Here is a 14,780-nt window from a genome sequence, read left to right on the forward strand (position 1 = left end):
TTCATTTTATTGTTATCAAACCCATTAGTACTCAAAGCCCAATTTAAGCCAAAAGGCTTCATAGCCCAATAGCAACTAGAACCTAAAATAGCTAGAAACACTACAAAACACACCCGATCTCTGTGGATCGACCCGTACTTGCACGAGCTACAACCGACGACCGTGCACTTCCGGTATTACTGTAGGCCCCCGTTTTCATTGCGCTTAATTTTATACATATCTCCGGGCCCACCAAGTTTTTGGCCGGGGATAATTTTTAGAACCTTTTCAAAGCCTACCACCAAGCGTCTGTCATGCTTGCCTCGCCAGGACTGCGCCATGCCTTGGCCCCACATGCCAAGCCGCCCGCGACCTTGCCTTGGCCCCACCATGCCAAGCCGCCCAAGCCCGTGACTTGGCCCCACCATTCCAAGCCGCCCGCGCCTTTGCCTTGGCCCCACCATGCCAAGCCGTCCGCGCCAACACCAACAACTCGCCAAGCCAGCATGTTCCCTAACCCATCCAAGGTGATCCATAGCCAGACTAAGCCGACGATTTTCATCTCACCACTTCACGGTCTAAACCATAAATAAAATTTATGCAAGTCGGACAAACACGAGGATCATGAACTATCCTCACCTCTCGAAAAAGGTTAGCCGGACCTTCCTGACAATATTTTCACGACTTGTCGTTTTCATTTTTGTCCTTGCCTGTCACCATCTTATGCTTACCTCGCAACAATGCTCCTGTTCCGAGCTAAGCAGGGGACTTAATGTTGATGGTGGTTTTTAGCTTAGGGTTAAAATCGTAAAACTGTACATCTGACATGATGTTACTATGACCATTAGCACATTTATTGAATCAATATGCATGCCTATGTAAGAATTACCGGGGTACCTTTTTTTTACATGGGTCATGTTCCACGGCAGAACCCTTAACATTGACTGACATTATCCATGCCAAACCCTAATTCTCATGCTTTTGCACCAAGGCATGCCAACCATGCTAGCCGCACCACTGTGCCAATAGCAAACCATGCTAGCCACATCTCCGCAACAAGGCGTGCCAACCATGCCAGCCGCACCACTGTGCCAATGGCATTCCATGCCAGCCACATTTTTGCGCCAAAGCATGCCAACCATGCCAGCCGCACCACTGTGCCAATGGAAAACCATGCCAGCCACATTTCTGCGCCAAGGAATGCCAACCATGCCAGCCGCACCACTCTGCCAATGGAAAACCATGCCAGCCACATCTCCGGGCCAAGGCATGCCAACTATACCAGCCGGACCATTGTGCCAATGGTATTCCATGCCAGCCACATCTCCCGCCAAGGCATGCCAACCACATCTTTGCGCCAAGGCATGCCAACCATGCCAACCGCACCACTATTCCAATGGCATGCCGACCATGCCACATATGCCAATGACATGTCGCCAGCCACCTGGCCTTGCCATACCATGTTGGCCTTCCCTATGCGTCTACCAAAACGAAGGCGTGCGACGATCAACGGACACTCTTCCACCTTAGATGAAAATCTTAGTCGTCCAAGGTCGCCAACCGATACATGGTAACCTTTGTCCCAAACCCTAGTTTTGGCCACGCCAAACCGCGCCAAGGCATGCCATGCCACATGTGCCAATGGCATGCCAACCACCTTGCCGCGCCATACCATGCCGGCCTTCCCTATGCGGCTACCAAAACGAAGGCGTGCAACAATCAACGGTCACCCTTTCATCTTAAATGCAAATCCTAGTTGTCCAAGGTCACCAACCAACGCATGGTAACCTTTGTCCCAAAACCCTAGTTTTGGCCACGCAAAACCACGCCAAGGCATGCCATGCCACATGTGCCAATAGCATGCCAAACACTTGGCCTCACCATGCCAAGCCAACCGCGCCTTTCCTTGGCCCCACCATGCCAAGCCAACCGCACCTTGCATTGGCCCCACCATGCCAAGCCGTCCACGCCATTGCCTTGGTCCCACTATGCCAAGCCGTCTGCGTCATTTGCCTTGGACCCACCATGTCAGCCTTCCCTATACGACCACCAAAACGAAGGCATGCGACGATCAACGACCACCCTTACATTCTAGATACAAATCCTAGCCGTCCAAGGTCGCCAAACAACACATGGTAGCCTTTGGCCCAAAACTCTAGTTTTGGCCACGCCAAACCACGCCAAGGCATGTCATGCCACATGTGCCAATGGCGTGCCAACCACCTTGCCGCATCATACCATGTCGTCCTTCCCTATGCGTCTACCAAAATGAAGGCGTGTGACGATTAACGTCCACCCTTCCATCTTAGATGCAAATCTTAGCCGTCCAAGGTCGTCAACCAACGCATGGTAACCTTTGGCCCAGCGCCAAAACCCAAATTTTGGCCACGCCAAACCGCGCCAAGGCATGCCAGTAATGCTACATGTGCCAATGGCATGTCGCGCCACGCCATACCTACCTTCCCTATGCGGCTACCAAAACGAAGGCGTGCAACGATCAACGGCCACCCTTCCATCTTAGATGCAAATCTTATCCGTCCAAGGTTGCCAACCAACGCATGGTAACCTTTGGCCCAACACCAAAACCCTAATTTTGGGCACGCCAAACCGCGCCAAGGCATGACGGCCATGCCACATGTGCCAATGGCATGCCAACCACCTTTTCGCGCCACGCCATACCGACCTTCCCTATACGGCTACCAAAACGAAGGCCTGCAACAATCAACGACCACTTTTTCAGCTAAGGTTATGATGAGTGCTAAAAAGGGCATATTTCTATATATTTTTCTTGGCATTTAACTCATCTTTTGTGCATTAATTCTACATTTTATCCCATATTCTGTATTTTCATTGTTTTCAAGAATAAATATTTTTCTTACTTAATTTTGCATTTTTAGGTAATAAATAAAGTCTGGATAACTTGCGGAGCGGAAAAGAGCTGAAGAGTGGTGAAAAGCCGGGAGGAATTACACAAGGAAGCCGCGAAGAATGTTGTGCACAAGACCAAAAGGCTAGAAGTGGGCTTGAAGAGGAAGAAATTGTTCTTAAAGAAGATATGGGCTTGACATACCCAAGGCCCAAAACCCTCACCCAAATCCATTTCCTATATCCATACCCGTTTCCCTTTCTATCCGTTAGATTGGATCATCTCAGCATCCTACGGTCGCAGCATCGCCAGTACATCGAAGTCTGAAGCTCCTGTCTAACACTACAACACCTAACTCCATCTCGAGCCATCAATTTCGTTGTACTTCCGCATCTAACGGTCGCTCCTCGCTTCCTTCCATCTCGCCGTTGGATCAATTCATCATCTTCGTATCCAACGCTCTCGCTTCGCAAATCATCGAACTTGATGAAACCGCCACACACTGGAGCACCAAACCCTATACCAGCTACCCAAACGCACCCTTCTCCCAAAACATCGATTTCACCTTCTCCTTCACAGGCTATGCATCAGAACCACCTCCACCACCTCTCCCTGCCACCTTCTGCCACCACCATACCATCACCACCACCACCCCATTCACTCGACAACAACAAAGCCCGAAATCCCTATCCCCCTAACCTAGTTGTTTTGCCATCTCTCACCTTTCCTCACTAAAACCTAGGTGAGGGCAGATAAAACACCTCGAGTTAGGGCATCAGTAGAGTTGTTGGAGCAGGAGGAAGAAAAAGTACAGAGGAGTTATGGGTCGACAACAATTTCAGAGAATTAGGTGAGATTTCTCCAATTTCTAAAAGCCCTAATTTCTCAAATTTGGGGATTTTGATTGTAAACCCTAATTGGGTATTGGGTATAAATATGGGTGTGGGATTAGTGTTAAAGATATGATGGGTTAGCCAGTTTCACTCTTGTAGAGAACTGGGCTAGCCAGTTTCTCATATGTTTTCCCTGTTTTGTTTGAACTTCAATTCATATGTTGTTTTGTCTTAATTTCAGTTTTATCATGTGTTAGTTTCAATTGCTAGGGTCTTAAGGAAGCCTTAACTTGCTATCCTGTGTGATGTGAATACGCATTCTTGAATGTTAAAAATGTTTAGGAGATAATCACTTTGGCATGTCTGCAAATTGCTCTCACAGTGGATGCCATGTATCCACTGTAGTTAGAATATCTCTATGTGGACATAGCCACCAATCATGCTAAACCAGACCATGTTGAGCCTTAGACTAGTTATACTTAGCCAGATAACTAGTGCTATGGAGCAATGTCTTATTGGGGATGATTTCTCTAGTGGAGAAACTTCTTAGACATAGGGAAGACCACATCTTAACCCATGTCATCACAAGAACAAGAATGTAGTCGTTGAATACATGGTGTAGGTTAGTGGTGGAATTAGTGATCCTAGCTCCCTTCATCTGCTTTGTTTGCTTTCACCACTGCTCACCCACTGCCTATGACCTTTGGTCACTGTCACTGTTTTTGTTACATTGCCTTGTTTCTTTCTGCTTTGCTCACTCATCATCTTCACTGCCCTGTTCACTGCCTCTTGGCTTTGCTTTTCTCTTTACTGCCTTCTCATTGTTCTCACTGCACTGTCACTGCCATTTAGCTTAGGAATCTTCATGAACACACCCAAGTCCCTGTGGATCGACCCGTACTTGTGCACTCACTACATCGAAACCGTGCACTTGCGGTATCACTGTAGGCCTTAACTTTCTCCATTTTTTAAACACTGTCCCCGGCCTACCAAGTTTTTGGCGCCGCTGCCGGGGACTTGGTTGTGTTGTGTTGAGTTTTTCTTGGCTGTTTTTGTATGTTAGTTCATTGCATCATTGCATACTCTTTTGCATATTGTTTCATTCTAGCATACTCATCATGCATTGCATTCTTGCATTTTAGTGTAACTTGCTGTTTTAGTAGCTGCTGTGTAGTGCAACTGAATTTCTTAGCTTCTAGCAAGAAACTTACTTCTCTTTTTGAGCCAACAGGTGTTGCGGTGCTGCTGTTGCAGCCTGTTGCTGCTGAATTGTTCCTGTTGCTGAAGCTGTTGCCCCTGCTGTTGTGGCTGTGACCTTGCTGTGAGGCTGAGAACAAACCTCTGATGCTGATGTGCTGCTGTGAAGCCCAAATAGAGCTGAGCTGCTTCTCCTGATCCTGCTGCTGCTCCTGATCCTGCTGCTGCTATTGCTGCTGTGCTCCTGTTGCTATTCCCTGCTGCTGCTGCCTGCTGAAGCTGGTGTAAGATAAAGCCCAACTGGGCTGTAAGCTGCAGAAGGAGAAGAAATTGAACCAAGCCCAACTGGGCTGTAAGCTGCAGAAGGAGAAGAAATTGAACCAAGCCCAACTGGGCCTTGAGTGTTGAAGCCAAAGCTTAGGATGATCCAAAGCCCAACTGGGCTTTTGCAACCAAACTGAACAGCTGGGCTGTGCTTCAAAGGTAAGCTTAAACCCATTAAGAGAACCCAACCTGTGGGCTTCCATTTTTAATTTGTGGGCTTGTAATAAATTTTGTTTTCCTTATTTTTTATTTGGGCTTGTAATAATTTTTCTTTTTCTTCTTTTTCTTTCTTTTATGGGTTTGTAATTATTATTGTTGTTTTTATTTTCTTTTATGGGTTGTGCTAATTTATGCTAGGATAATTTCAAAAAAAAAAAAAAAAAAATTACTTTACTTGCTCCCAAATTCTAAAACCAAATTTTATTTTTCTCCCACATTAACAACCAAATTTTTCTTCTTCCTCCTTATCCCGACAAAACCAAAATTCTCCCATAAAAACCAAAAAGTTTTCCAAATCTTTCCCTAAAAACCAAAATTTTTCTTTTTCCCATCAAAACCAAATGTCTCCCGCCAAAACCAAATGTCTCCCAACAAAACCAAATTTTTCCAAAAAGTCCAATCCCTTAAAAACCAAATTTTGAGCTTTGTAAACTCTTTACTTAGCCTTTGAGCCCAATCATGTCTAGATCTTTTTCTACAGTTGGGGAATACAACGAATCCCTTAGAGAACTTGCGTGTGGACAAACTTCACGTTGTGAACCTCCCATAGACCATGATGTCAATGGTCATAGGAATTATTATGGACATTTTCAAAGTCCCGAGCCTCAATACATGAACCCTAATGACTATTCACACATGCATCATTCGCCACAACGTGAAAATGAACATTTTGCTAATACCTCACTCACACAATCATCTCTTGTGGATCAATTAGAAGCTCGAATCGCATCTTTAGAAATGCAATCACATGAGGAATCTGTCACATCTAATTTTCTTAGGCAACCTGAAATCTATGCATGTCCCGCATGTGGTAGTTTAGACCACCCTGTTGAGAATTGTCATATTTTGCATAATTTTAGGCAATCTAGAGAAAATCCAAGGTATGAAATGCCCATAAATTGTGAGAATGGTAGTCATTGGGACCATAATCAATCCTTTGAGGGTTGCGATCAATCTTTTATAAACCCTAATGACCATGCACACATGTACCAATCACCACAATTTGAACATGAAGAATTTTGTACTCCCATGAATTTAGACTCCACCACAGAAGCTTTCAGACTCAGTGAGCAAAACTTCGATAGATCTACATCACGAATTCAGGCATATTTAGATCAGATTTTGCTTCACCTACAAAAGGAGGAAATTCATGAAGAAATGTATGTTGTCCCTAATGAAGTGTTGATGAGTGCCAAATATTGTATATATGTATCCCTTTTTATTGGCATTTTAACTCATCTTTTATGCATTAATTCTACATTTTATCCCATATTCTGTATTTTCATTGTTTTCAAGAATAAATATTTTTATTAATTAATTTTGTATTTTTAGGTAATAAATAAAGTTCGGATGAGTCGCGGAGCGAAAAGAGCAGAAAAGTAGTGAAAAGCCGGGAGAAATTACGCAAGGAAGCCGCGAAGAATGGTGCGCACAACCTCATTTTCTACACACAAAAGCGCCTCCTTTCTCCGCCATCAGATCAGTTCTCAGGAGCATCCGACGGTCGCTCCTTCATAGAGCATCAAAATCTGAAGTCTCTGCCAAGCACCACAGCGCTGAAAATCCAAGCCTTCAGATTAGATGGTAGTTGAATCCAACGGTCGCTCCCTTGCTGTGCATCGAAGATTGATATCTCCGCCCTACACTACAGTACCTAACTCCATCAAGTACCGTTCGTTTCGTTGTATCTCCTGATCCGACGGTCGCTCCTCGCTTGCCTCCGCATCACCGTCCGATCTACCTACCATCTTCGCATCTCGCAGCTCAGAGTCACAGAACATCAAGACTCGATGAAGCCGCCTCACACCCTAGCACCCGAGCCCTACCACCTAACCAAACACGCCCCCTACCCCAAACACAGTCGAGCCCCTCCTCCATCATCTCCACAGCAGAGACACCATGTCCACCACCTTATCCACCTCTGCCACCAACTCACTGCCACCACCACACCTCCACCATCATCACCCTATCACCCAACAACAAAACCCATCTCCCCCCTAGCCCTCTAGTTCCCTATTTCCTCATTTTTTTCACGCTTCTCTGCCTGAAACCCTAGGCGTGAAAAATTGATGAATTAGGTAACCTAGAGTTGCAATTGGCGCATGAGAAATGGAGTAGGAGCAATTACAAAGCATGGGTCGACGATTTCAAGCATCAATTTCAAAGAAATTAGGTAAACCTAATTTAACTGATTTTTGGGGAAGAACCCTAATTTTGTATTTAGGGAAATTGTGTTGTGGACTATATATATGGGTGTGGGTATGATGTAAAAACCATGTTTGGATTAGCCTACATCCAGAACTTCCAAGTTCTGTTAATTTTCAATTTTCAGTTACAGCTCAATTTCAGTTCATGTTGTGTTTAATTCCTGTTATGCTTATGTCCTGTTATGATGTATCCTGTTAATGTGTTAGATGTTTGTGTGTGTTCATTGTTAATTTCAGTTGGTTATGTTCATAATGTTTGTGCAATGTCCTTTTCATGTCCTGTTAATTGTTTGTCTCCTGTTAACATGTGTTGTTGCTCACTGCCATGTAATGTTCACTGTTTTGTTTAATTTGCTGTCACAATTGATGGAATGCTAGGCTAGATATCTTAGAAGCTTTGTGCTGATTGTGCAATGGAAGAAATCAGTGCTCATAGCAAGCTGATTTTCTTGCCATTCCTTGTGTATGCTTAGGATGCAGTGTTGATTGTGCATTGGGAGAAACTAGTGCTTATAGCAAGCTAGTTCTCTTCCCATTCTTTTAGTATACCTCCTGAATGCCTTAGCCTAGCCTTGCTTCATTTCAGCTTCACCATCATCCTTGCCCTTGGCTTAGGCCTTGGTTCATCTTGTGTTGTTTTCTGTTGCTTTTGTTCATCTTTGCTTGCACTGTTTTCTGTGGCTTAGGCCTTTGCTGCTATTTGCTTTCCCCTGCTGTGTGCTCTCTTGTGCTGCTGTGCACTGCTTGTGCAGCTGCAGCTGCTGCTGCCTTCCCTTCTGCTGTTGCTGTTGTCTGCTGCAGCTCCTTTGCTGCATTGTTCTCTTCAGCTGCCTCTGCAACTGCTGCTGCCAAGCTGCTGTTGACCCTGCCTCCTGCTGCTGCTGAGCCCAAAGCTCAGTTCACTCCCAAAAGCCTCTGAAGCCCAGTTAAGGCCAAATCCTAGTTCACTGCTAAGCCAAAGCTCATTTCAAACTGAAGCCCAATTCAGTCAACTGTGGGCTTAACCAAAGCCCAGTTGTTTAAGACCAAAGCCCAAATTCATTAAGGCCCAATCCAATTCAGGCTTAATCAAAAGCCTAAGTTTAAGGCCAAAGCCCATTTACATTTCAAAGACCAACTGAGCCCAAGCTCAGTTCATTTTATTGTGAACAAACCCATTAGTATTCAAAGCCCAATTTAAGCCAAAAGGCTTCATAGCCCAATAGCAATTTAGGAACCCAATTAGCTAGAACATTCCAAAACACACCCGATCTCTGTGGATCGACCCGTACTTGCACGAGCTACAACCGACGACCGTGCACTTGCGGTATTACTGTAGGCCCCCGTTTTCATCACGCTTCATTTTATACACTCTTCCGGACCTGCCAAGTGTCTAGTACCATTCATGAAAATGATGTTGAATATGAACCTAATTTAGAGGAACATGAATCGACTAATGACACCACCACTGTTAATGAGGACCAATATGCATGCTACCATGATGATGATTATGATGATATGTTAGAAGAACATGAAAATATTGTGGAACCTGTTGGTTCAATAACATATGGCTTCTCGCCCTCGACCTTCATGAATGTTGTTTTTTCTAATACTCATTGTAATTCATATGATTTTGATATTGACATGGGATTCGTACAATTATTCGGTGAAGATGAACATGACATAGGAATAGTTGAATCTTCTGTAGACACTAATGTTATTATGCATGAAAATATAAGTGATGTGTCTGATTCTCTACCTAGGTCACATTGTGATATTTCTCCTGATTTGCCAATGCATGAGAATGAATCTGTTGATGATGTTGATGACTCTGATTGTGATCTTGCCAATTTGTTTGATGATTGTGAGCATGTTGTGACACTTGTAGAAGACTTAGGAGATGTTGATGTGATTAGTAATGATGTGCCTATCCTCCTTCATGAGTCACAATCTGATGGCCTTCCACCCAACCTAGATTTGGTTTGTACCCATATTGTCAAACCGACTTTTCTGAGAGTCCCTAATCTAGGTTTGGAACTGTGTGCTTCCCAAGTCCTCTTGGACTATTTTGCTTCTAAGTATAATACATTTGAGGAACCACAGTTGGAATTAGCATGTTTGCCCGTCCCTAGCAAAGTTCATTTCGAGCTAGACCTTGTGCATGATGAACCCCCAAAACTGCGAGATTTTGTTTCCAAAATTTTATCCGTTGAAAAATCCAGGTTTGGGGGTAGCTCATTTTGTTTCACAGTTTCACTTGCGTTTCTTTCCTGTTATATTTGTGTGAAGCTGTTGAAACCTTTACACTTTGTCTTTTGGGTTGATCCTCAACTCTTTAGATTGTTAGTGTATGGTGAATTTTTTGTATATAATCCAGTAGATAAAATTTCTTAAAAACCCTTTTGTTCCTTTTGTATATATTTTGCTAATCCAATATGATCTCGGCTGAAATATGTTGGATTTTTGCCTTGAATAACGGAGTTTTAATTCTGCTTTCGCCGAAATTGGGTATTCTCTCTCCTTTTACTCTACTCAGCATGTCCCTTTCCATATGTTGCATTTTAATTCTTTCCATATTTTGAAACATTGAGGACAATGTTTAGTTTAGGTTTGGGGGTATAGAGTAGATACCACGATAATATGCTATAATTGAAAACGAACTCCTTCTTCTTTTTGAAAAAATTGAAAAATTCCAAAAAAAAAATTGAAAAATCAAAATTCAAAAAAATTAAAAAATTGAAAAAAAACATAAAAATGGAGCTCATTTACCTTGAAATGTTGACTCTTGTGCAAATATGTAATTATTAGGAGTCTTAGTCTAGATATTTAGGCACCCTGATTCTAGCACAATTCACATAGTGATAAGAAATTTGCACGCGCACGATCTACCAATACATGTATGGCCTCGATCTTCAAGGTGTTTGATAGGAAGTTACGATTGCCAATCACTTTAGAATACTGAACGAAACTTGACTAGCTTGTTCTTTGGTTGGTTGGGATAGAAGGTGGAGGTTACATTAAGAAAGACAACCATCGAATTTAACTGGGTGCATCAAAAAGGGCTACCTCTTGCAAAGTGTCATGTAATCTTTTGTTTCCTTTTATATGTATCAAAAGTGTTTCCTTCTTCTATTAAAAAAAAAAAAAAAAGAGAAAAAAATATCAGAAAAATACAAAAAAATCAAGTACTTATCAATTCCATCATCTCTTGTTCCAAAAATAAAAAGAGAATAGTCAATGTAAATAAGAGTCATGTAAATAGTCATTTTGTTGTTTCATTGTAATAAGCAAGGAGGGTGTATGCCATTGATGTACAACGCGAGTAATTGTGAAATACCTCCAACTCATTCACAATTCTCGTAAAGTCCGGACAGCTAGCTAGATTTCGACCTCAGTTCTTAGCCTGAGAAACTATCTCTTGGTGATTAGTAGTCATAACTTCAGATCTTTCTTTACACATGTGTAGATACACTTTACACTCTTATCACATGTCTTTTTTTTGTTATCAGTGCTAGGATTGTGCCTTTGATAGCTAGATTGACATCTCCATTTTGCTGTGAGCTTGAACTGTTTTGCACATGTCACATTTGATGGAATCTGAGCTTGTATTTTGACCTAGAACTTTGTAGGTACGTTCTAAGCAAACCTTCACGAGACTTCAACTCGTCCACTAGGGACACTTAGTGGTTTAAAAGGCTTAGTGCATACGCTAAATGCATTCGAGAGACCAGCGACAGTGGTATAGGTAGGATTTCCTTAGTTTTGTTTTACTTGAGGACAAGTAAAATTCAGGTTTGGGGGTATTTGATGAGTGCTAAAAAGTGCATATTTCTATATATTTTTCTTGGCATTTAACTCATCTTTTGTGCATTAATTCTACATTTTATCCCATATTCTGTATTTTCATTGTTTTCAAGAATAAATATTTTTCTTACTTAATTTTGCATTTTTAGGTAATAAATAAAGTCTGGATAACTTGCGGAGCGGAAAAGAGCTGAAGAGTGGTGAAAAGCCGGGAGGAATTACACAAGGAAGCCGCGAAGAATGTTGTGCACAAGACCAAAAGTCTAGAAGTGGGCTTGAAGAGGAAGAAATTGTTCTTAAAGAAGATATGGGCTTGACATACCCAAGGCCCAAAACCCTCACCCAAATCCATTTCCTATATCCATACCCGTTTCCCTTTCTAGCCGTTAGATTGGATCATCTCAGCATCCTACGGTCGCAGCATCGCCAGTACATCGAAGTCTGAAGCTCCTGTCTAACACTACAGCACCTAACTCCATCTCGAGCCATCAATTTCGTTGTACTTCCGCATCTAACGGTCGCTCCTCGCTTCCTTCCATCTCGCCGTTGGATCAATTCATCATCTTCGTATCCAACGCTCTCGCTTCGCAAATCATCGAACTTGATGAAACCGCCACACACTGGAGCACCAAACCCTATACCAGCTACCCAAACGCACCCTTCTCCCAAAACATCGATTTCACCTTCTCCTTCACAGGCTATGCATCAGAACCACCTCCACCACCTCTCCCTGCCACCTTCTGCCACCACCATACCATCACCATCACCACCCCATTCACTCGACAACAACAAAGCCCGAAATCCCTATCCCCCTAACCTAGTTGTTTTGCCATCTCTCACCTTTCCTCACTAAAACCTAGGTGAGGGCAGATAAAACACCTCGAGTTAGGGCATCAGTAGAGTTGTTGGAGCAGGAGGAAGAACAAGTACAGAGGAGTTATGGGTCGACAACAATTTCAGAGAATTAGGTGAGATTTCTCCAATTTCTAAAAGCCCTAATTTCTCAAATTTGGGGATTTTGATTGTAAACCCTAATTGGGTATTGGGTATAAATATGGGTGTGGGATTAGTGTTAAAGATATGATGGGTTAGCCAGTTTCACTCTTGTAGAGAACTGGGCTAGCCAGTTTCTCATATGTTTTCCCTGTTTTGTTTGAACTTCAATTCATATGTTGTTTTGTCTTAATTTCAGTTTTATCATGTGTTAGTTTCAATTGCTAGGGTCTTAAGGAAGCCTTAACTTGCTATCCTGTGTGATGTGAATACGCATTCTTGAATGTTAAAAATGTTTAGGAGATAATCACTTTGGCATGTCTGCAAATTTCTCTCACAGTGGATGCCATGTATCCACTGTAGTTAGAATATCTCTATGTGGACATAGCCACCAATCATGCTAAACCAGACCATGTTGAGCCTTAGACTAGTTATACTTAGCCAGATAACTAGTGCTATGGAGCAATGTCTTATTGGGGATGATTTCTCTAGTGGAGAAACTTCTTAGACATAGGGCAGACCACATCTTAACCCATGTCATCACAAGAACAAGAATGTAGTCGTTGAATACATGGTGTAGGTGATGCAGCATCTTGATACCTTTCCTAATTTTGGTCTTTTTAGATTTCCTTTTTCTTTTATAATTCCTTTTCTTAGATGTTTGATTTTTAGGAAAGATAGGTTCATATAAATAAGGGATTGTAAGATAGTTTTATTCATTCAGTTTTAAGAGATAATACACTAGAGTTTTCTCTAAAGCCTTGCATTGATTTGATTCTGTCATCAATTCAAGAGCCTTGCATCGAATTTGATTGAACTCTTCGATTCAAGAAGTCAGGTCTCTAGAAATTTAACCTATATTTCTAGATTGAGCTGAATCACCGTTGATACGCTGCGCCAGGTTGGTATCAGAGACAGGCTACGTTCTTTGTCTGTCACTACAATGGTGAGACCTCGTCGAACACCAGTTCGTACTGCAGCAGAAATCAATCGTGACGCCATTACTGAGCTACAAGCCCAGATGGCTTCCATCACAACTGCCCTCCAAACCCTTCTGGTTCAACAACCAGCACCAGCCGTACGCGAGCATGTTGCTCACGTTAACAGTACCAGAGACGATGTTGATGACGAAGAAAACCCGTTTGCAGACGACGTTAATCCCTTTGCTCCTCTACACACCAACCGTACTCTAGCACCAGATAACGTACCAAACGCAGCAGCTCATATTCATTGGGAATCGGGTTTCAAAACCGAGATACCAGAGTTTCATGGAAATTCTTCAGCTGAAGAACTGCTCGATTGGATAGTCACGGTAGAAGAAATCCTAGAATTCAAACGAGTTCCAATGGATCAATGTGTTCCTGTCTTAACAATGCGTTTTCGTGGCAGAGCAGCTGCCTGGTGGACACAATTGAAGACAACTCGTGCACGTCTTGGAAAACCAAAGATTATGTCATGGGATAAACTTTCATCAATCATTCTTGCCTCACAAAACTTAGAAAACCATACAATTATGACCAGCTAATGTTTCAGCGTCTCCATACCATCCGTCAGGGAAATCGATCTGTGGCTGACTACTCTACTGAATTTTTTTTACTTCTCAATCGAGTTGATATACAAGACTCTGAGCGTCAACTGGTGGCACGGTTTACAGCAGGATTACGACAACAGATCCAACACACAATCAATCTCTTCCATCCATCAACACTGTCAGAAGCACATCAGCAAGCTTTGACTATTGAGGCGCAAACTAAATTATCCTTCTCATCATGGTCTACTGTTCGTTCTTCTCGACCAAATCAGACTCCGACTGCGACAGATGACGCTATATCTGTCAAAGCAGACACACCCATTGTTCCAGCTCTTGACACTCGACAAACTCGACCAAACTCAATTCGTTGCTTTTCTTGTGGAGATTTAGGTCATCGACAGTCTTCCTGCCCCACTAGAAACAGAAGAGGCCTCCTCCTTGACACTGCTGGTAATGACGTTGAAGTAATTTACGATGAGGAAACTACAGAGCCACAGGATGAAGTAGAGGTTCTTAAAGCATAGCGGACCAGCATTAATGTTGCGACGTGTGTGTTTAGCTCCGCGTGGAACAGATATCAACCCTCAACGACATAATCTTTTTCACTCAAAGTGTACTATTGGAGGCAAGGTGTGTAACTTCATAATTGATTCTGGTAGTAGTGAAAACGTCATTGCTGAGGAGGTTGTAACCAAACTTCAATTATCAACAGAACTACATCCTAACCCCTACAAGTTGGCATGGTTGGATCGGAATACTGATGTACTCATAACTCGACGAGCATTGATTTCTTTTTCGGTGGGAGATTCGTATAAGGATCAAATTCATTGTGATATTGCTCCAATGGA

The 14,780-nt window shown here is 42.8% G+C and overlaps 1 protein-coding gene across 1 annotated transcript; it reads left to right on the forward strand.

The window, feature by feature from the left end:
* Positions 1–13,925: 13,925 nt before the first annotated feature.
* LOC113345280 lies at positions 13,926–14,456 on the forward strand. Its single transcript, XM_026589066.1, has one exon. The coding sequence runs from the start codon at positions 13,926–13,928 to the stop codon at positions 14,454–14,456; it is 531 nt and encodes a 176-aa protein (XP_026444851.1).
* Positions 14,457–14,780: the final 324 nt, after the last annotated feature.

The sequence above is a fragment of the Papaver somniferum genome, unplaced genomic scaffold (assembly GCF_003573695.1).
Source record: "Papaver somniferum cultivar HN1 unplaced genomic scaffold, ASM357369v1 unplaced-scaffold_81, whole genome shotgun sequence".
Taxonomy (NCBI): Eukaryota; Viridiplantae; Streptophyta; class Magnoliopsida; order Ranunculales; family Papaveraceae; genus Papaver; species Papaver somniferum.

What these genes read in the sequence shown, in the direction of transcription:
- LOC113345280 (XM_026589066.1), top strand. Translation starts at nt 13,926, where the DNA reads ATGTTTCAGCGTCTCCATACCATCCGTCAGGGAAATCGATCTGTGGCT.